This window comes from Sus scrofa, chromosome 9 (assembly GCF_000003025.6).
Source record: "Sus scrofa isolate TJ Tabasco breed Duroc chromosome 9, Sscrofa11.1, whole genome shotgun sequence".
In the NCBI taxonomy this organism is placed as follows: Eukaryota; Metazoa; Chordata; class Mammalia; order Artiodactyla; family Suidae; genus Sus; species Sus scrofa.
The window spans coordinates 118,529,725-118,553,504 of NC_010451.4; the positions used below are offsets into that span (position 1 = coordinate 118,529,725).

Below are 23,780 nucleotides of genomic sequence, written 5' to 3' on the forward strand. Positions count from 1 at the left end.
CTAAAAATGGATCTAAGAACTACTAGAGAGACATAAGAAGCACGCAAAGAACAATTTGTAGAAGGCATACTTGGATTTTATATTTTGCTCTTCTTTCCCAGCTGAGAATAATTTTTATGTAAATATTTATCTTTGCAAGGTCTTAAAATCTTTTTTACATATTAAAAAACACTGCCTTCAAGTCAACATTGTTATATAAACTGCCAAAAATTCTCTGCCAAAAACTCAATGTTTCCTAAGTTATGTATATTTTTCCACTTGTTCTAACCTGGACAGTGTATATGGCAAGTTTAACAATTAGTTTCTAAGGCATGTCATATGATCAATTAGACTCACATATGGAAATCAGGACTACATTAGCTATACAAGCCTTTCTGTGGACATCTGCGATTGTCATCTTCTAGATAGAGCTTTCCTGGATTCTCAGCCACAGCTAGTAAGGAACCGTACTTCACAGAGTTGGTGTGTCCAAGCTTGGCCCTGACGGGGCAAGGAGCAAGTCAGACGCAATCATCTGTGCTGTACTTGGGCTAGACTCATTCTACGAATGGTCTAATCAATTGAAAGAGACTATAAGAAACAGGATTTTTTCCCTCAAGGAGTGGGGTGTCAGGCATTTGGTAGCCTAGTTACAAAAGCTGGGTTTCCAGGCAGTGCTCAGTCCTCAAGAAGGGACTCTGATATCACCATGCCCAAGCTAGGTATCCCAGAAACCCAGCCTTGAGTAGGGAATAGGGATAGATGTACTTATATAGTATATTAGCTACCTTTTGCTGTGTAGAAAAGCCACTAGATTATACCAAAATCTAATGGCTTGTCACAGTCTCTGTTGGTGAGGAATTTAGGTGTAATTCAGCAGGGTGCCGCTGGCTTAGAGTCTCATAAGAGGTTGCCATCAGTGGTTGTCCAAGGCTGCAGTAACCTCAAGGCTTGAGTAGAGCTGGAGAACTCACTTCCAAGCTTACTCATGTGGCTGTTGGCAAGACTGAGAAGATCTGCCTCCAAACTCACATAGGTGCTGGCAGTGAGCACACTCAAGCAGGCAGGGCTCAATTCCTTGCCACATGGCTTCTCCATAAGCTGCCTGAGTGTCCTTATGACATGGCAGCTAATAATCCAAGAAGGAAGGGGAGCCAGAGATTGTATGAACATGAGAATCTGCCCCAAAGGGAAGCCGGTCTTTTTATAACGTAATGTTGGAATTGACAACCAATATGCTATACTTCTTTCATATTCTATTTATTGGAAATGAGTCGGTCCACCCCATACTCAAAAGGAGGGCATTTGCATCAGGGCACAAATTATTAGGGGTCATCAATAATAATAGTAATAATAGTTTATGTTAATTGACTACTAACTCTGTGCCAGGCACTGTTGCAAGTGCTAAGAAGGGCTAGAGTCAGGGTACTGGGCATTGCAACGTTAGCTAGTTCATCTATGACTTAAGTCTCCTTAGGGAGCAGACGTCTTCAAATATTAATGCAAAAATGTAGACTATTAAAATAACATTATTTGCTAGAATGATTGCCTCTTTCTCATGTGTTTTCCAATTATTTTCTCTACTGGCTCTACCTTTGGCCTTGAGCCACACAGAACTTCTTTCAGGTCCCCAAAACATGTGTTCTTGATGAGCTCCATGTCTTGAATTCTGTCCAATACGTCTTCCCTTCAACCTGATTCACCTTCCTCTATGAAGTTTTGGAAAACTCCCTCCCTGTTTCCATAGGACATTGTACACAACTCACACTATCACATTAGGTGGTAACTATTTATGTACTTCTTGTTCTTTACCACTCTGAGCTCCCTATAGTAGGAATTCTATTTGGTATCTCTCAGGACCTCGCTGAGGCCTTGACACATAGGAGATGTCAGAAACTGTGCATTAAATGACAAAGACTTAGTTCTAAATCCTCCATGGGACAGAACTGAACAGACAAACCAAAAAAGAAGTCACAGACTCTCTAGACCTGAGGGATAAGAATTCCCCTCACCATTACAGCTGTGAAGTTTTGACAAAGAAGTTGATTAATTATGATCACTGCTGCTAGTTCTTCACTTCTTTTCACTTGGCATTGCGGGAAAAACAAGTTTTATATGCATGCATGCAAACCAGTAGAAATAGGATATGATTCTCCAGTTTACACAAAGTGTATCTGGAATGCCTAAGAATTTCCAAACCACATGTGACTGACAGGAGCCATGCAAAATTGTCTTTTTCTTCTCAGCCAGCAAATCAGTGCAGTATAGTAAATTTTGATATGAAAGAACCGAATAGAGCCCATATATTTTCTTTGTGAACAGATTAAAAATGTGAATCCACATGTATTCTCAAGTCTTTTTATATCTTTGTATTGATCTCAGTTGTAAATGTAGATAGACCCTAATATGAAGCCCTCAAATTCTGGGCATAGTGAGAGGGATTTCTGGCTACCTCCTCTTACCCCTTATGACCTGAATTCCATTAATACTAAAATGGGCAAGGGAGAGCTGACAGACGCCTGGCAGTAGTGGATGTGTTACCCATTTTGTATTTAACCGTTAATGACCAATGGCCTGTTCTCCTACAGCATTGCATCTTTGAATCAGTCTGACTGGCCCACAGAATGTCAGCCAAAGGCCAGTGAACCCAAGTCTGCATCTCCGGTGACATCCATGATCCTTACCTTGACCCTTTGCCTTTGATCTCTCTCTTCATCTTCTTTGCCATTCTGTTGTGATGGCTACCCAGCTTATGACCCATTGGGCTTAGACTACTGATAATGAACCCCTTAATCTTGAAAACCAAGTTTGGAGTTCCTGGTGTTGGTCACCAGTGCCCAATAAGAGCTTAATTCATTCTTACTCTCTGGCGAGTTCCTGCTCTAGCCACCTTGGGGGAAGGTCCTGCCTGCATAAGCTGTCACAGTATCGCCCGAGTTGGAGTATCAGGCAGATCCAGGATTATGTTGATGGCTTTGTGAAGTGGGAGCCTTTTTTTTTTTTTAATTAATACAGTGGGATTTTAAATGTGCCCAATATATAATCCAGGCACTAATAGGTTAATTTGCTTTCATGAGTAGATTCGTTGGCATATAATCAGGACTCAACTACTTTGGAAATTCATAAGGTAAAGTCTAGAAGAACTTAGGTAAGAGTTGCTGATGGGCGTGTGGTTTTTCTTTGTTCTTTTCGTCCCATGAACACAGTGAAACATTGGGTGCATTGGGTGCAGCTTCTCTGACTGGTTGTATATCCATCAGATGCTGAATCTTCAGAAGATGAAGAGCATTGTCTCCTTTTCCAAGGCATAGGCTGATGGCAATGGTTGAAACTTCTGGTGATTACTTACTCCTTTTCAGCATTCATACTCTGCTTCCTGTTGATTTGTATATCTACCTGCTCTATAAAAGGTTGAGAATGCAGAGTAAACTTCCAAACAATTGTGTTTCTTTCAATTTCTCCTTGTATTTCCAACGGTTCTGGCTTTTTATAATTTCATATTACATAATTAGGTATCTAAGTGCTTGCGACTATTTTATCTTTATTAAGAGCATACCTCTTGCCAACCCTTTTGCCCCTTTAAATGCGTTTGGCTTTGTATTATGCTTTGTCTGGAATTAAAATTCCCATCCTTCCTTTCCCTTTGTTTGTATTTGTTTGATAAATATTTGCCTTTCTTTTATTTTTAACCTTTCTCTATCTTCACTGCCAACAAGCCCAGGGCACATTGCTTCACTGCACTGTTTATAAAGACAGTAGGATATCACTTCATAAAACTACTCCAGACTTTTATTCTAAAAAGTTATCTCATGGTCCTTAAGCCCCTAGTATTTTTTAGGACTCTGTAGCATTTTTTACCTTTGGGACATTTATCTCCCAGGACTCAATGGACTTTGCTGTTCTCCATCATCCCTCCTCACTCCTACCCCAGGAGAAACCCTTGTATTTCCCACGCAGAAATCTTGAAAGGAGTAAAGAAAGGGTACTGATGAGGACTGATGGACAGAGAACAGATCTGTGATCTCTGCAAAGTGGTGCCCAGTTTCTGGTCTTTATAGGGGCCAGGGAATGAAGAAAGAACGAACCGTTTCCCTCTCTTTCAAAATATGGCTCTATTCTTTATTTACTTTATTTTCAGAAAACAAACTGAAAAAAAAAGCATGCTTTGGCTTCCCAGTGATGTTTCTCAATTCAACTCCAACATATTTTGAAATCAGGAGAGAAACCTCACAGAGTCCAGCTATCCATCTTTGTTTTTGGTGTTGATAAGGGCTTTCATATTTTTCTGTACTGTTGATGTTTAAGTGGGAAGCAGGGAAAAATAACCTCGGAGTAATCCTGTGAAATTACCTGAGAATGAGACATGTGGAGTTTGTAGCACATTCCAGCACCAGGTGGGAGCACAGCCTAAGGCAGTTTCCACACCGTTTCCCATCTTTATCCTTTTACAAGGTGTGACAGTTATCTATCAACTTGTTGCTTCTCATCTCTAAATCCACCCTCCTCATCCTAATTTGTATTATTATAACAGGATTTTATTAAGTTCCTCCGACCTTGTTTTCAGTTGGCTCTTCACTGCAGTAGCCAAAGGTGATAGCTTGTTAGTTGTGATCCCACTGCAGGTCCTTGATTGTTAGCATCCTGTTGACAAGTTGCTCAGCATTGTACTCAAGCCCAAAGGTGCAACCAAACTGATCCCCACATTCTGTCTTTGTGATTCTCTCCTGCTACCCTTTCTAGTTCCATTCTGTGTCAGTCAGTGCCCAGCAGGCAACCTCCCAGAAAGTTTCAGCAGCACCCCAATGACAGTCAGGGTTCAGTCAGGACACAGTAACTAGAATAGGGAAAGATAAATATAAGTAACTAGTAACAGAGTATTAACTACTAAGGATAAAGAGAACCCTAACAGGAGAATGGTGGGAAAAGGGAGCAACTGTTAGTTTTAGGGATGAGGGAAGAGTGTCCCAAGGAAGAAATTTGGAAGAGGCTCCCCAGCCAAAGGCTGTGATCTCGATCTCATTGGAGAGGGTGCCACAGTGGTACACAGGCTGACAGAGAAGTTTGCTGAGGTTTCACAGGCTGAGACTGGCAATCAGGAAACCCCTCACTGGGATGCTGATTCAAGCTCAGTAGGAAGCTCTCTGTTGAGGTGCTTTTGGGACTTTCTGTAAAACTGCCTTTGGGGTGCTGCTGAAGCTTTCTGGGAGGTCGCCTGCTGGACACTGATGAAACTTGATAAGGCACCCACTGAGGTAGCAATGAAACTTTCAGGGGAGCCATTCACTCAGGTCCTTTCGAAGCTTACTGGGAAGCCAGCTAGGGTGCTAGTAGAATGACTGGGACCTGTAGGGTGTCACTGAAACTCACTCGGGGGGTGAACACCACTGGACTGAAGCTGTGTTGGACATTCCAGTGCTGCAGAAGCAAGGAGAGAAGAGCACATGTGAATCCAGAAGAGACACCCCTTCCTCCTACAATGTCTCTGCAGTTATGTCTATTGAGAAAACATGACATCATACTATAACTGGCAAAAGAGCAATATTTTGCATGGTCCATCTCTGGTATCACAAAGTAGGGCAGTGAAAGGTGGGGATTTGGGACTGAGAAGAAATAGTTGATAATTGGCAGAAAATGTCAAATAACAAGAAGAAACCACTTTTCTATCTGCCATTTATGTTTCCAATTAAGATTTTCTTTATGTTCCTGGCTTTAATACTAAGACCAGTTTTTAATACAGCTTCTAAGTGGATTGACCTAGCTAGAAATGCATATTTTCTCTTTTTAATGCTTTGAACTTATTTTAAGTCCAAGGCAAACTTAAAGTATAAATCCCTCTTCATTTTATTCAGTATAAATACACATTCTGATTGAGATGGAAAACAGCAATAGATACTCATAAATATAAAATTGTAGTGGGTTCTGAGGTTTACCTTAAACTATAGCTTATCAAAGCCAAGTATTCTAATATAAAACTGAATAAGATATTAATCTTTTAAAATGAATGTCCGTGTGGAAACCTGGGTTATTTCTTCTCTCTCTCTTATTCTCACTATCACTCTTTCTCACTCACTATATATAGTCATGCTTTGATCCCTTTTTTTATCATTATGGGTAATCAGGAGTTGAGTTACATAATAGTTTAGGTCTAAAACAGTGAATATGTTAAGGGGGATGTGGGGAGTATGTGTACACATTGTATATCCATTGCTATATTTTACTTCACATAGAAAAAAAGCCTTCTGAAAAATATAACATAGACTGATTTGTAAAATTAATTATTCTATGTGGTATGTGTGTGTATACAGAAAGAGATAGACTATTCATTATTCAAAAACTATTCTGTGCTTATAATATGCCAGGAATCATGTTTCAGTTTAGGAAACTAATAGTGTGTACAAATTCACCTCATTTTAAATTAGCAAAACTAAGACTAGAATCTAAGTAATTTGTTTTTAGTAAAAAAAGGGTTCCGTTAAATGAATGAAACATTGCTTGAGAAATATTTTCATGCCTATTACTATCTAAGAAATCCTGCCACACTCCCTCACACTGTATTTGGAGTAAGGTAACAAGAGTTTAACTGGCCCTAGAATAATTAAAGTGCACCTATATTTTAGATAATGTTTATGCAAATAGCATGTTTATTTTGAGGAAACTGTGAAGCCAAGGAAAGTAAATGTGGGCTTCAAGTAATGCAGGTAAGCTGGTGATATTTAATAGAGTAAGTGATAAATGGTGGAATTGTAAAGATACTTTGGAACAAGTTCAGGAAATGAATTATCTAGATTGGGCAATTTTATGGACAGAATCCAGGGAATTTGAGGTCATTAGAAAAAGAGAAATTAGCTCTTGTGGGGTCCTAACCCAGACAAAAAGAATCTTACTCTTGAGAGGAAAGAAAAATCAATGAAAAAAATAACCACTCTCTTGGAGATCTGATGTGCAGGTAAGCCAGAAAGGAGAACTATGATTTAAACCTGGTTTATATGCATAGTAGTTTTCTATTACCATACAGTAATACTACTGCATACTTAGCAGCTTAAACCAACACATATTTACAGCCTCACATTTTCTAAGATTCAAGACTCTAGGCCAGGCTTAAATGATTCTTCTTTAAGGCTATAAAGAGGTGTCAGCTGGGTCTGGTCATTTGAAGGCTCAAGTGGGGAAAGTCCATTTTCACGTTCACATGAATTTTGGTATTTGGTTGCAAAAGGCTGCCAGACTGAGGGCCTCACTTTCCTGCTGAATGTTGCATAGATGCTGTCCTCAGTTCCTTGCCCTATAGCCCTCTCTATTGGGCAGCTCACACTTGGCAGCTTGTTTTTGCAAAACCAGCAAAGAGAGAGTCTTTCAGCAAGAGTATCTTTTAATCTTCGTTAAGATAGTCAGAAGTGACATTGTCATCTTTGCCATATTTGGTTGGTTAGAAGTCACTGGTCCCACCTGCGCTCAATTTGAGGGAATTACACAATGTTGTAGATTCTAAGAAGCTGGAATCATGTCCACCACAATGCATTAACCTCAACTAGCTGACTGTGTGCATAGACCGTGGAGTTATAAGGACCTCACTGCATGTGTCTCATGTCCTGAGAGAGCCCCACACTGTATTTATGTAATTTCAACTTACTAGACAGCTTGGGTTACAAGTGACATATGAGGAGTTTGCATGCAGGAAAAAAGCATGAGAGAAAAACATTGATTCCAAGAGCAAGGTCTTCTTACAGAAATTCTCCATTTCTTGGTAGGCAGATTATCTAAACTGCCTTCTACCAGGGAATAACCTCTCAACTCTCCATTATCTAGATTATGCCACATTTGTTTTATGAATGATCCATATCCATATTTTATTCCCAAATTCATTTTCTCTTATTCCTAAACCTGAGCTACCTTCAGAGTCACCTTCTCCATGGCTCAACTGAAAATTGTTATAGTATTCATTGTAGTAATTTTTTTTTTTTTCCATTTCTTGGACCACTCCCACGGCATATGGAGATTCCTAGGCTAGGGGTTGAATCGGAGCTGTAGCCACTGGCCTACGCCAGAGCCACAGCAAAGCCAGATCCGAGCCACATCTGTAACCTACACCACAGCTCACGGCAACACTGAATCCTTTACCCACTGAGCGAGGCCAGGGATCGAACCCACAACCTCATGGTTCCTAGTCAGATTCGTTAACCACTGAGCCATGATGGGAACTCCATTGAAGTAAAATTTAATCAGTAATATCAGTTTGATTACCTAGAAAAATATAACAGTATGTAATATTTTAAAGATTGTGGTTGCTGTTTAAATGATATGGGTTCTGACTCTTTTTATAATGGACAATTGAGAGTTAATTGTTTTAGCAAGTGTGGTCTAGTAAACTATGGTTATATAAGTGTAAATGTGTGTGTGTGGGTGTGTGTATATTTCAGTTTACACAAGGCAATGTTTTGGAAGAAGTTAATGTGCATTGAATTATATAAGTAAATTTTAAAATGATTAAACTTTTAAAATGATTGTGCCGTTCAAAAGGGTATTATTTTTAAGTAAAAAATAAATATTTTTATAAAGCGTAGCATCATGCCCAGATTTTCTCCTCTTCGCTTTCTTTCCTTTTTTCTTTTCTGTTTAAATCTGCATTTTCCTATTTACTTAAAGCAAAATAAGCATGAACACATAGAGTCTGAATTAAGAAAAAGTAATGAAGGATTGTGCTCTTGTAGGATTCTGCATTCAAGGCAATTCTTAGGTAGAATTTTTTTTGCATTAAAAACATTTAGTATTAGGCTAATACTATGGACATCAGTTGGAATTCAGCCACCAGCTCTTGAATACTTAACGTAAAAATGCACGTACACATAATTAACATACTGCCATGCTTGTGTCAAGAAAGAATCTGAAAAGGAACGGATGTGTGTATATGTATAACTGAATCACTTGGTGGTACAGCAGAAATTATCACAACATTGTAAATCAACCATACTTCCACAAAACTTTTTTGAAAAAATGAAAAAAAAATAAAAGAATCAAGTGATTTTAAAAATAAGTGGGAGGGATGGGGAGCTTGGGGTTATCAGACACAACTTAGAATAGATTTACAAGGAGATCCTGATGAATAGCATTGAGAACTTTGTCTAGATACTCATGTTGCAACAGAAGAAAGGGTAGGGGAAAAACTGTAATTGTAATATATACATGTAAGGATAACCTGACCCCCTTGCTGTACAGTGGGAAAAAAACAAACAAACAAACAAACAAATAGTTGGAGAAGTTTGCTGTACAGTGGGGAAATAAAATTTAAAAAAAAGGGAAAAAAAGTAATCAAAGATTAAAGCATGGCTAGTTTGGTTTGGAGTACCTTGGGTTGCACAGAGACTGGAAAATTTATGTATGTGTATAATAGTTTAGTCGCCTTCATTGTCTCTATGGAGCCTCTGTTCTTCAGGTTCTGTTTCTTAAAGCAAGAACTGAAAAAAAAAAAATGTGTAATCCAGGGAGGAAAAAAACAACAACCAGCTACCGCCAAATAACCCATAATTTTCTGTTTGCTTTTTATGAAAGTTGGTAGCACACAAGGTTAATACTATCACAAGCTGACTCCGCCGAGCAGCCTCACCTCTTGAGATCCTCCTTTCAGTGACATCCCTGTGCTGTGACACAAAAGATGTCTTTAGCCTTAGAAAGCTAAGCTTGAAAAGGTGAATCTTCTGACTGAGAAGACAGAGCAGTTATTAGTAAGTCAAGTAGAGAGATTTCTGGGTCACCTTCTATGGTCCATGGAGGAGTCAGTGTGCACACGGGATGTTGGTTGGTGGTGGAGGGATGTGGTAGAAAGGAACACACCTTGTCCTCAGAATTCACTTCTCTGAATTTAATAATCCCGGAAAATTTCTGGGAGAAAATGGCTGTATTTTCCATTTGGAAGACGTTGGGACCCAGGTGTGGAAATGTTTCTTCTTGGTTATACTATAGATTGCAAGTAGAGCTGAGGCTAGATTATAAGGCCTCTGAGCCTGGGTCCAGGGGCGTGCAGCCAGGGCACGGCTCAGCCCCTTGGCATTCCATCCTTGCTCTAATCAGTTTGTGAGCCTGGTCTTGGTAATAGTATCATTCTGTCTCTATATCCATCCTTCTGCTTCATGCTTTGTTATTCCCTGGAACCCTCATTGCTTCTGCTTTACCAATTCCTATTGTGCTTCAGTTATTTGGAGCTCAGATTTATAACCCTTCTCCTTCCTTCTCTGCCTGGATTGGGTCCCTGTGCCCTGCCTGTCCTCTCCTTTCCCTGTTCAGTCCTATGTAAAACATTCCAACCACCTCCCTTTCCTCAGCCTCATAAAGTGAAGGGCTTCTTCCTTTTTTTTTTTTTTTTTTTTTTTTTGCTAGGGGCTACATGTTAAAGCATCTATTTATCCGTTGGCTCCCCATTGTTTATGTTTAGCAGAGGGTTTCCTTTTCGTGTTCCAGGGTGATGGGAAGTGTTCTCTTGGGCTGCTGGGAAAAGCACTATAGAAATGAAATATGTATTGCATTTCTACTCATTTGATTATCTTCTTCCCCAGAGCAGTGTGGCAAATTAACATTGAATCTGTTTTTGTTTCTTAAGCAAGAAGAGAAGAATTATAGCTGTTGAATTGTTCCCTGAGTTTCTTGCTCAACTTCCTTTTCCCAGAATGACTTGTCCATAAAATAAGAGGGAAGGAGAAGAATCTGCTGGTGAGGATTCTGGTTCTCCTGGCTGGTGACAGATAGCCTGGTGAATGACAGATCTGCTCTGGGAAGCACAGGGAGCTATTAGTCTTTTCAACTATTTATTCTCAAGGGGTTATAGAGGGAAAATGGAAAGGTCATGGTCATGGTCTTGTTTAGGGGTTTATGGGAACATGGATAGACTATTCTGGAAATGGCCTGTATTAAAATATTACCTTGTCTGGGATGGTTCCTAGTGGGGTACATTCTTGGAACCAATTGGGTGACAGCTTGCAGGTTATAGCTTTCAGTGCTAGGAACAGGCATAGACAGTTTAGGAAGACTTGGGTTGGAGTCTATGCTAAGGCTTGTTTCAAAACACTGACTTGAAAGCAGTAACTCCTAATGCCTTATTGCAGTGTCTGAAATCCCACAATTAGGAATTATTTGGTCACATCTTAATAATCTCCAGTGGTCTCTTTAAAATAGTCAATGACTCTTTAATAAAAGGATAAATGTTTTAGGTTACTATCAACTGTTTACACCAGAAATATTCTCTTATAAGCCTTGCCAGTTCAAAAGTAGACCAGGAACTTGCTGAAATGCAACCTCCTATAGGTGTCTAGAAGTTTTGGGGAGTATGAAAATCAGAACAGGTGGTGGCAAAAAGAGAAATGAGTTTAAAGTATCACCTGCTTCTCAGTTTTGCTCAGGGCTGGCCCTGTGTTTATGGTCTATATTAATGGCAGCTGTTGGAGAAAGCACAGACAATAAAAACAAACCAATATTTCCAAGGTTCTGTCATTTTGCCAGCCTGCCGAGTAGACAGACACTGTTGGTGGATTTGACCATAAGTTCTGGTCAGAATGACTCTGAGGCCACATCTGGTTTTGTGTCGTTGTTATCATGGAGGCAGAGAAAGACTGGTGATTAGAATCACAGCAAGCCCATCATCCAGACCCCTGCCTCTTGCATTTGGCTGTATCACCAGTCTCACCACATGATTTTAGGGTAGTCCCTTCCCTTCTCTGAGCCTTCATTTCTCCATAAGCAAATGAGCTGTTGATGTTGCCAGGCTTGGGAGTGCTAGGAAGAGCAAAAGGACAGAAGGGAGTAATATTCCAGATCGGAAGTAAACCAAGGACTGATAAATCCTGGAATTGCAAGATGATGGGAACAATGTGAAGCTTCTGATGGGGAGACCAGAACTTTATAGGAAAAAAAGCCAAGGGGGAGTGAGAGTCCCAAAAGGGCCTGACATGTCTTTTATGTTCTACTTCTATGTGTGAACTTGGGACTCATTCAGGGTGTTGGCTTGCAAATCCTCAGGAGTTCAGTGTACACATAAGTTTGTGTATAGCCGTGGAGATACCATGCTACCCTTTCTTCCTGCCTTGTAGGTACTGTTCTAGAAATGGCACAGATGGAAGCTCATGCCTTTTAAACTTTTTTCACAGACTGTGTTGTTCCCTCATGTAACTCCATGTTTCACCTTTCCCCAGGCTTAGCCTGTGAATATGCCTGGAGAAGTGTCTCTCCGGAATGAATAGTTTAATTGGTGCCCAGGGATGAATAGAGGGGTAGAAGGGAGTCAGCAGTGCAGTCATTTGGGGAATCCAGTGATTCTTCCTCACTAAAAAGATGGGGATAGTTACTGCCTTTGCAAAATGGAAAAAATTTTATAGTTTATATGTTATATATTATATGCTTATATAATATTTATTCTTTTTATTGTTGTTACTGTTTCTGATGAGCAGTTATGTTTCCCTGGTGTTGTGCTGGGGCACACATTTTCCACTGATTAGCCAGAAATTGTTTTGACTCTTTCTCTGGTATTCCACGTATTTTATAATCTACATTAAAATCATGGGTTCTGAAACTTGGTGAGACAGGACTTTTGAAAGGGAGTGCTTTTGGCTGTGTGATGTAAATCTGTTTTTCTTTAGAAGGAGAGGGGGCATTTGGATGGGACGTCTAGTGTTACAGTCAAGTGTGGTCAAAACTGTGCCCAGAAATAGAAATGAGCGAAGCAAATTACAAGTACTGGAGCCACCAGAGTCCAGTCCTGAACTTATGAATAGGTCACGTTCTAGGAAGAAATGGGCATCTCTTGACAGCGATGTTTTGAGGGGCCAACTTTGGGACAGAGACTTCAATAGAGGGACAGAGAAAATCCCCACTTTCCTAGGATATGGGAAGGAAGAAGTCTGCTTAGTGTAGTAATTCATTTCTTTGTCATGGGATGGAAGAATCAGAATTATTACTGAGATTGCTCTGTTTCTATCAGATGAGACTCTTTAGAGGAGAAATTGAATAATTTTTCCTTCTCAGTCATATGATCCTTCAGTAAAGCCCCTCAATGTACCATCTTTGTTCTGCCCAAGAAAGCTGATGGAAATGTACTTAATATTTAATCTGGTTCCTCCAAAGCAAAGGTGGATCCAGGAGGAGGCAAAATGAGGAGCCAGAGTGGAGGCCATATTTTTTCACATTTGTTTGGAGAAGCAGCAAAGCTCTCTAAGGATGGATATTATTGTTATTATTATTTGGTTTTGCTATTGGTTGTGGGAAGACGAAGGAGGATTCTCTTCCAATCCACTCTACATTCTGTACATACTGCTTCCCTCTACTGCCAAATCCAGAGCATACATTCCTTCTTAGCCTGTACCCTCTTATTTCAATAAGAATCAATAAAACACAGTGGGGGATGAAGAGAAATCCAATCCTCTTGTACTACTTAACCTTAAAAGAGCTGTTTCTACAGAAACCACTAGGACTGCTGTTTGGTCAATAGTGGTACTTCTTGATAAATGAATTGCAGTATTTTCTTTAAACAACTTAAAGGTTGAGACATTAAGCAAAAACTTATACTAGGCAAGGTCTGTGAGAAACTCATTCTTGGGTTCCCTACCACATCCTGCCCATTCGTGGGTTTTCTGTATTCCCACCCTAATACCACCATCACCTCATCTTGGAGATTAAATACCATATTAAAGCTGGACAGGATCTTGGAGAGAACTTAGTTCAACTCCATCATTTTACAAATGTGCAGACAAAAGGCCAGAGTGGTTAAGAGACCTAGACAATGTCCTAGAGGTAAGCAGGGACAAACTAAGACCTGAACCCAAGTCACATTGGCCTTGATCTACTACTTTCTCCATCATATCGTGTTATTTCTCAAAAAGTGTGGTATGGATGCCAGAAAGTTTCTCCTAAACTAACCTAGAGTTGGATGCCTGAGGGAGGGTGGGACATTGACTTTAGAAAAGTTCACAAACTGATATCATCCTGATTTTGAGTTTGAGTCAAATCTTAAATGTTTCTCTATAAATATGTTATTATATTGTAGTTTTAATGTGGTAGGAAGTTCTGGGATATCCCATCATTTCTTTGGGCTCAGTTTCCTCATCTCTAGAATGAGGAATTAGGGTTAAATTAGGGTTAAATTGTCTCTAAAGTCCAGTCTCATTTTAACAAGCTGTGGTTCCTCCAAGACCATGTTTAAAGGTCCTCCTCAGCCTCCAGCAGTCACATTCAAGCAATGGTGTCTTTAGTGCATAATATTCCATCGGCCCTCACATGGGAGAAAGAAGGTTTCACTCTTGATTCTGATTGACTCTAGAATAATGTTGTAGCTGCCTGAGGTGGCCCAGATCAAAGCTGTGAGGAAGCTGTGGATAGAACAGCTAGCACTTTACCCATTCCTCAGGAGCTACCCAGCTTCTCCAGTCTGGGCCTTGGCTGGAATGGAGGCCAACTTCCCTCTAGTGGCCTTAAGCAATGGAAAATTTTCAAGTATACCTGATTTAGCATGTCCTGGAGGACAGTTCATGGCTGGTTTGACTGTTCCCTCTGATGAGAATGATGTCTGCTTTCTGGTGTCAGCCTTACCCTGTTCTTCACCTACCACTGAAAGGCAGGGGAAGAATTGGGGGACTTGCCTCTAAATCCATCGTCAGATATCGGTGTTGACTCTTTTCCACATAGGTTTTTTAAGTTGGTTAGTCAGACTTTAAGAGATCCATATGGACTGAATTTTCTTCATTTTTCAGTGTTGAGAGAGGAAATGGTGATTTTTGTCTAGGTTTTAGAGTGCTGCCTTGGTCTGTATTCTGTCTGGAAAGCATTGGATGTAACTTTCTGGCATATTTCTTTTGCCTTTCCAAATCCTATTAATTCATTGAGGTCAAATCATATCCAATGATAAATCTTTTTCTGGACTAGCCATGGATTTATAATCAGTAACACATGATTTAATTATTTTCTCTCTTCAGCTGTATTGAAAGCTTCTTTAGGATGGGGGAAATGTTTTATACTTTTGATCTGTCTTATGGCTCCAATGTGATAATTTGTGCTGAAAACATTAAAGCGTAATACTCAAGCAGTGGGACCAGTTTCTCCTTCTGGAATCAGCTTTGTTATTCTACAGTCTTGGCCTATGGAATTTGTTGACATAGCTTTCAGGTTACGCATCCCCAGATCTTTATGGTTCTGGGTTTCACTCCTGGTGAGCATCAAAAACTTTGAAACTTAAACTAATATCACAGCTGTGAGGACCCTACTACAAGCCTTCGGAGTCAAAATCTCCAGGGGGGCAGAGCCTGGATATCTATATTTTTAAAAATCTGCCTATGTGTGTCAAATATACAACTGTGGTTGAGAAAGTCTACCTCATGGCACATGAGGGCCATTCTTTTACGGAACTCTGCCAACAGAGGTTTCCCAAGTCCAGGCATCATTCAGAGAGGCCCAAACACACATTTTAGTAGGACAATGCTACGTGTGTGCCTAGGTACCCAGGAGCAGGTTACATGCGAGAGGATAGCCCAGGGATAACATACATTTTGAAAAGGAATTTCTCCATTGAAAGCATTTTTTTAAACCCTCAAACATAATGAGTGAGGACCAGAAGAGAGTAGAGGCTTATTGGGGAAATAGAAAGACAAATGCTAAAGCTAGAATGATGGGTGTGGTGGCCATCTACAAAGTGTGACTTCTAAGGCCCTACTGACTTAAAGTTCCATCATGAAAAACTCATTCCTTTGTCTTCAAACTTTGTCTTCCGTTAAAATGGACATACCTGTAAATCACACCTGCCTGGGCTCATCATATCCTTACCTGAGAACACATTGCAATAGGGTGTGGGAGAAGATCTGGCAAAAGTAGGTGGGATGGGGAAGAGGGGTTACCCAGGGAAGAAGCACACTTAACAGGGCATCTCACAGACAGTGGCAGCTGGACAAACATTGCCAATTTGATTCACTATCATTTTAAAAGAAAACAGCTCAAAGCTCAAGACCCACTGTTTTCATATTCTGTCTTTTCCTCCCTGACTACCCTACTGAGGAGGTTCTTGGCTCATCCTGGCAAATGATGCCAGCTCTTGAATTGAGAATAAAGCAACAGGAGAGTGGCCTCATCTCCAAGGAGATGGTCTGGTGGTCTAGGCTGGCCCCAGGAGCGACGACTCCAAGATCCAGCCCAAGGATTTTCTTCTGACTCGCTACGTGGCCTCTAGCTGGTCTCCAAACAGCTTTAGTTTCTGTGTATGTCAAACCAAGATAAATAGCTAACCTCCCATCTCTCTGGGGCATTGTAAGGCTTCACCACTGCCACTTTCATTAACATTTCCCCAAAGACCATAAGAAGAAAGCTTTTGAAAACTTTTAAGACTATTTTTACTGTCAGCATTATCATTATGATACTGGGGCTTAATGTAGCGGTAGGCAGAAAGAAGAATGTACCAGGAGCATGGGAAAAGAGAACACAGCAACTTCACTCAAAGAAGCAGTATTTGTAGTGGAAGAGAAGCACAAAAGGGGGTTTGGGTTGGGGTGCAACAGAGAGGAGTCTACAATTGATACCAGATGCCATCAGAAGCTAACGACCTGACAAACACCATCCTCATAAAACAAATTCCTTAAAAAGGAAGCAAATAGAAATATAAGCTAGTGAAAGAATTTGCAGCAGCTGCCCTAAAACCATTTCTCACTTCATAAACAGGTCTGGGTTTGATGCGCTTTTTTTCTTTCGTCTTCGTCTTATTTCATGCCACTTTCCCCCTCTTCCATGATCCCCCGTCTCACTCTTCCTTCCTTGCTGCCAATGCTAGATGGACTTCTCACACCGGTAGTCATAGCAACAGTAGTTAATGGAACACCCTCTTGATGGAAGGAAGCTCATTCACAGAATATGTTTTGTGTCTTACCTCTGTACATACTTGTCCTCAGTGATGTCAAGGATGAATTGGATGGAGTCACTGGAAAATAGTACATGCTATTTCACATTAATTTCTTGGCAGTGAGCTGACATGAACCAGAACTGTTAATGACTCTCTGTTTTCCAGTTATCTCTGCTTAACATGCTGAAGAAATACTATGTTTTGTGCACATCAAGGGCATGTAGCATCTATGGAACTTAAAGTTCTTTGACATCACTAATGAGGTGTTCTGATCTCATCCCATGAAGGATGGTCAGGTTTCAGATTCTTTATCCTGCTAGACTGAATAAAGACTCCGAGACAAAGGTTTACTTCCTGGATTGCATACATAATTAGCAGCACTGGATTTGGATAATACATGCTGACAATTAACAACATGTTCCCCCCAACTCATATATTCCTCCCTTCATCAGGCTCTGTGGAGTGAGTCTGATGGATACTACACCATCGCAGAGAATAATGAGGGCTCAAAGGAGTAAAAAAGTTTCCTTCATGCCACTCAACTCCAGTCCCTCCCTCCTATACCTAATAAGCCTAGATGAAAGAAGTGAGAATGTCACTGACATAAAACCTAAATCCCCTGGATGAAAGAAAAGGGGCAGCAACTTTAGCATATCCAAATCAAATCCACACTTTTTGGACTAGTGCTTTTGAAACAAATTCTCGTTATTTTAAGACAGTATGTGAAAATCAGTGGCATTTTAGTTTCCACTTTCTTACACTATTGCCCAGCTCCTTGATAAAATCATTCGCTGCTAACACAGTTTAATGGCAGATAGAACAAATTAATGATGGCAAGACTCACAGAAGTCATTTTGACTAATATTTTGTACCACTGGCAACAACATGATGAGCATGAAGCTACACAAAAATGTGCTGTTCTTTTCCCCCACTAGACGATGCCTCCCATAAGGGCATACTTGTTTCATCCCTGGTATAGCAACCAGTTCCTTGTCAATGCTGACTGCTCAGTGAATGTTTATGAATGAATGAATGAATGAATGAATAGAACAAGATGATTGGATCATTGTTTGATGATATTTTTGTATTTCATATTCCCATCTGTCACTATAAAATGAACAAATTTACCATTTTGATAGCCACTGACCGACCTTGATGTGTATGATATCTACAAATTTAATCCAACAAATATTTGTTGTATCTCCTACAATGAGGTGTATGGTGAACCCAAAAGCGAGTGAGAGTCAGTGTTTTTTGTCAAGAAGGTCTTAATCTAGTTGGGAGATTCAGCAGCATTTAGGAGACACTCAAATGCCCATCACCTTGTGGTTTAAAGAATGGATAAGTTAATTAATGGATAATTAATTAAATTAAAGAACAGGGAAATGCATTCATGACTATACTACAAGACAGAGTAAAAGAAGTGTGAAGAGAGTTTTTTGTTTTTTTTAATTTCCCTGGGAGGTTCAAATGAAGATATCTGCAGGGGCTTTTTGAAGAAGGGAGGCTTTTTAGAAAACTCAAAAAGCTTTCCCAGAAGTGGGAAAACCAAAACATATGGGTGGCTCATAGAAAACATGGCACTGAAGGTAGGACTTGAGCCATTTGCAGTAGAACAGTAGAGAGAGTTAACCCAAGAGTGATAACAGCCCTATGGGATCTGTACCATCATTATCCCCATCTCATGGGGAAGGCGATGAAACACTGGGGAATGAATATCTCAACCAAATCACACAGGTACTAAGTGGCGAATCCAGAATTCAAATTCACACAACATGGAGGCAATGCTTGAAATTTTCATCTCAGTGACTCAGCCTTGATAAGGGAGCAACACTCTTTTTGTTCTCTCCCACCCTTGCTGCTGTCACGTTCCCAGCAGAGTGTCCCTGAACGCTGGGGAGTTTAATTATTGCTCCTGTTCCTGGTTGACGAGCTCTAGAGATCTGGCAGCAGTTTTCTGCTGGGGTGCCATTCTGGCAGCATCTAGCACAATGTCAGGCACGTGGCAGGGAAGTGATATGTGTGAGTTTCCTCTTTCTGTCATGGGCTCAGTTTCCGATTAGCCAGTGCTGATGTTCAGTGGTGCATTACCAGTTATCAAAAATATTTCCATGCCAGTCAGTAAGTAAGTGTTGCTGCATCTGCCATCTCAAGCACCACACCCTTCCTACAGAGCCCCCTGCAACCAATTGATAATCAAACAATAGAAAGGCTAATGCCAGGGCCTCCAGGATTTACTCCTGACCTTTGTCCTGCATCTGTTCTGATTGTTTGGGACCCAGAAGTATTGGTTGTGAGATATTTCGAGGATCACCCTCTGATCTGTTCATTTCTGGTGCCACTGAGAGCTCTTGGGACTCACTCCCCACCTGTCCCATCGTCATTTTGTCTTCCTGGAAGATCCATAGAAAGCCAGTTCATTATCACTTGGTAGCTGACATTGTTCTTATTCATTTTATATTGTGATGTTCCATTTCACATAGAAGGAAGTGATGAATTTAATGTAGGTTTTGGAGAAACGTTGTTGCCTTTGGTTTAGAGGTACTTTACAGAGGGAGAGGCAAAGTCTTTACTGCTGCCTGTCAGTTCTGAGTCAGTCTAAGATACTTGTGTTTCTGTCACCCCCAGCTGTGTCCATCGGCCCTGTGGGGAGCAGGGCAGCTGTGTGCCATTGCTGCTTGATCACGCGGATGTGGTGAATTGTACCTCTGGTGGCCCCGGTCACATGAAGTGTGCTATCACCTGTCAAAGGGGATTTGCCCTTCAGACCAGAAGTGGGCATTACCTCAGGCCCATACAGGTGAGTCAGAAACCCACAGTCACGAGCACCAAGTTCCTGGGAAGGGCCACGTATGCATGTTCTCCCCCTGGCTCATGGGGGAAATGTAGGTGTTTTTAAATGTTTGGAAAGGAAAAGTGAACAGAGAGAAGCATGGCTTTATAGAAATGCAAGGTATATAGGAATAGGTGCAATTTCCGTTAACTAGGGTGTCAATTTCTCTCCGGGTGGGCAGTAGATAGGGACACTTATTCTGTTCTTCTCCCTTGCTTTTGTCTTCCTGTTAGGCATTGTGATCCCCACTTGTGCCTTCGAGAATGCTACAATTTAGACATGTCTACAATTTGCAGGCAAGATAGTTTGCAGTCAGCTTATTCTTCTGACCCCTCAGCCCTCCTTACAAGAATCCTAGAGGAAAAAGTCTGATTTTCTTCTCTCTGTTACTGAGGGGGGGATTTTATCATGATTCTGGTTTGACTGAAATTTCCAAATTTCTACAAGCTACCATGGCCCCACTTCCAGAATTTAAATGTGATCTGGAGGTAATAGAATGTATTAGCGAAGAGCATGGCTTGGGAGACAGACTTGGAATGCAGTTTTAACTCCACTGTTTTAGGTAAAACAAACGACGAAAGAAGCTAACCTCCTTAATTTTGTTTCCACACTTGTAAAAACAGTTAGAGTATTTAGGTCATTGGTTTATTTTGACGACTGACCGGAAGCAATTTATAGGCTCCTAGCGCAATGATAGGCACCTAGCTCTGTGAAGTTGCCATTCCTATGAGCATGATAATGTATTCACGACTGAGAATTGTGTTTCCTATCTTTCCTTTAGAGAGCTTTCAATACTCTACAGAGGAATTTGACACTTGAGAGCAACCATTAGAAAACAAGGGCTCAATGTGAGATAGAGACAGGATGCATTAGGCAAAAGGTGATGGCGTTTGAGAAGACGAGGAAGATGAGAAATGCTGAGGGCAGAGTGGAAGCACAATTGGTAGTCAGGTACCAATGGTTTGGAAGCTTGGGGTTATTTTCAGTTTTTGTACCAGTTGACTGCTTAGCAGGTTGTGGATCTATAGAAGAATTTCTCTTGTTTAGACATAGTCAGAATTTAAAGATGCAATCTTTGGTTTCAGATAGTTTAGGTTCTACACAGAGGGACAGGTTTAACATACCTTGAAAACACCAACTTCTCTGCTATGATAATCTGGTCGGAAAGGCAGAGCTCTTATCACCTGTCCTTAACCCAGATTAATTTGCACCAGAAAAGATATGGAAGGAATGAAAAAGGACAAGAAGAATGTAGGAACTGAGTACATTTGTGTGACAGGTAAAGAAGGAGCCAGAAGAGTCAGTGTTTGCGATGCATTAAAATTAGGAGCAAATTCAAGACAAAATGGCCAATACTTAATGAAGCCAGGAGAAAAAACAGGCAAAATATGCACAGTTTGAGAGTCATTCTTTAAGTGATCATTGTGGTCTGAGCCAGACTTCCAGGCTGTGTTCAGTGTGCAAGGGTCAGAGTCAGGAGAAGAAAGGTGGGGCTCACCCTTTGTCAACCATATGGTAGAGTCACCAAACTCAGCTCTCCACCTGACTGCTCCTGTCACCTGAGGCTGGCCCCAAGAAAGAAATTATATGATCCCCACTCATGATAACAAGGCAGTGGGGGATATTTGCTTCTTGTTGACCTAAGAACTGAAAGTAATCAGAAAAAAAACATGTCTGGCTTTGACTTGGGTTCTTCTGGCAGGCAACAGTGAAACACTGGGAAGCAGGGAGGAGCAGCTAGCCAGGAGTGGGTGTCAGAGGTGACAGGTGCTTTCACCAGTCATTTTTCCTTTGACTTTAGTGCCACTGTGGTCTCCTTGTGGATTGGCTGGCTGAGCTGCAGAATCTCCCCTCTCTCCCTTCCACCTTTGCTAACCCATTGGCTAGAATAACAGCTGTGCTTTTTCCCTAAACAAGCCATGAGCATCCAGGCCTCTCAATATCTGCTCTTCCTGTTGCCCTCACCCTGAACACTTTCTTCTCCCTGCTTCCCCTCTGCTGCTGAGAAGTCCTGCTCATCTTTCAAAGGCCGGCTCCTGAGTTACCTACTCTGTGAACCCACCCTCCCCACTCTCTCTCCTTCCCCAAAAGAGGCAATTCCTCCTCCAGCCTTGTAAGTGCTGCCTCACCACCACAAAACAAGCATGCATACATGATATTGCTATATTTTTTTACACATTTATATTTTCTTTCTTCTGGATCCATGTTTTCTCTTTCTTTCATTTTATCATTTGCATTGTTTGTATTATGTTCTGTCCAATCATTGTAGAAGGGAGTAGAACATAACAAAGATGTATCTCCTACATTTTCCTTAACTTCCTTTCCTCCCTTCCTCTCTCTCTTTATCCTTCTTTCCATTTTTCCCCTCTTTAGATGTTTTCTGATCCACTGTTTCAACCTGTGACTTGCTCTTCTGGTAGATCATTAGGTCTTGTTTATCCAGGCAAGAACCTGGCCCTTCTAGGTGCTCAAAAAATGCCTCCTCATTTGTTTTGTGGTGATGAACTCTAGGGCTCCCCTACAGAAATCATTAGGCCTAGGGAAGGAGCTACAGTCTCTCAAATTTAACCGCAACCTTAGTTAGTTGCCTCATAGCATTAATTCTCAGCTGTTCTTAGAGAACAGGCACTATTCTCAGAGGAAGTAATTATGTTTAATAGCCTTATCCCTTAGCTTCTCAGTAAGGGTCCCAGCAGGAAGCAGAAGACATGCTCCAAGGTGGGCAATTTGAAAGACTACAAAAAAGGGACTATGTGTATAAAGGTGGTAGAAGGATATAGGGAAATTACAAAGCATTGACACAGAATCCCAGGGTGAAGAGGTGATGTCACCTCTAGGCCTGAAGAGTCAACTATAGGGAGAAGTTAGCAGAACCCATGGGTAGAGAGCACAGGAACCTTGTGGAGAGTGCTGCCAAGAGTGAAGCCAACCTATAGCCACCCCTAGGGAGGGAGGAGCAAGCATCAGCACCCTGACCTCCCTTGCCTCTCTTTCTTTCTAATCTCCTGCCAGTGTTACCCTGGGGGTAAACCAAGCACAGGTCAGAGGCGTGAAGTCTGTAGGGGCCAGTGAGTGTCCCAGGGCACAGAGCAGGATGGAGGGAGAATTGGAGAAGCACGTGGAGGACAGCCAGGATTTTGGCTGGAGGAATGTCTTCATTTAATGATTCTCTTATACTAAGAGGTACCTTTCATCAGCATTGTACCTGGGTATTTTGGGATTGTACGTTCAGACAATAAGGCACAAAGAGAGAAAAAAATAATTTTGCTGTTGTGAATGTTTGCGCAAGTAAACATCAGGACTTTTCTAAAGCCTGGAAACTATTTTGATTAGTCTTTCTATGTGACTTTGATAGCAGAAAATTCTCTGTTTCTAGAAGGAAATTCTGCTCACATGTTCCTCTGGGCACTGGGACCGGGCTGTGAGCTGTATGCCCCTCGACTGTGGCATCCCTGACCCATCTTTGGTGAACTACGCAAACTTCTCCTGCTCAGAGGGGACAGACTTTCTGAAACGCTGCTCCATCTCCTGTGTCCCACCAGCCAAGCTTCAAGGTATTGTTTGGCCAAGCAGGAGCTGTATGCCAGTTGTCTTCAGGTTCTCTCTCTTTAAGTGTGCTTTGTGGGTCTTTTCATCACCCTGATGCCTTTCACATTTGGCTCTGCCATTCCACTGTCTTCTGATAACACGAACAAAATCCCAAAGTGCAACATCATTCTTTGTCCCAGTGACCTGGAAGGATCCCCTGGCTTAAGTTCTCATTAATGAAAGAAACTGTTTCTGTTTCCTGTTTTTATTGGGTTTGATGTCCTCTGGAGTCAAGCCAACTAACTGTTTTCTAATAATATTAATAATCAAGACACCATTTATCATGCCCATTTTTATTTTGTTTATGTATTTATGTGTGTATGTATGTATGTATGTATTTATGTATGTTTGGCCACACTCATGGCATATGGAAGTTCCTGGGCTAGGGATTGAATCCAAGCCACAGCTACAGCAATGTCAAATCCTTAACCCACTGTGTCGGGCTGGAGATCAAACCCGTGCCACCACAGCAACCCAAGCCACTGCAGTCAGGTTCGTAACCCACTGTGCCACAGCAGGAACTCC

At 41.1% G+C, this 23,780-nt stretch overlaps 1 protein-coding gene across 2 annotated transcripts in view; it reads left to right on the forward strand.

Moving 5' to 3' along the window:
• PAPPA2 (pappalysin 2) overlaps nt 1-23,780 on the forward strand; it is a 273,310-nt gene that overhangs the window by 167,062 nt on the left and 82,468 nt on the right. For both annotated transcript variants that reach the window (XM_003130330.6, XM_021063681.1), the window contains 2 exons: nt 19,463-19,634; nt 23,044-23,221. In XM_003130330.6, the coding sequence (XP_003130378.3) occupies nt 19,463-19,634; nt 23,044-23,221 (350 nt within the window). The remainder of the gene's footprint in view (nt 1-19,462; nt 19,635-23,043; nt 23,222-23,780) is intronic.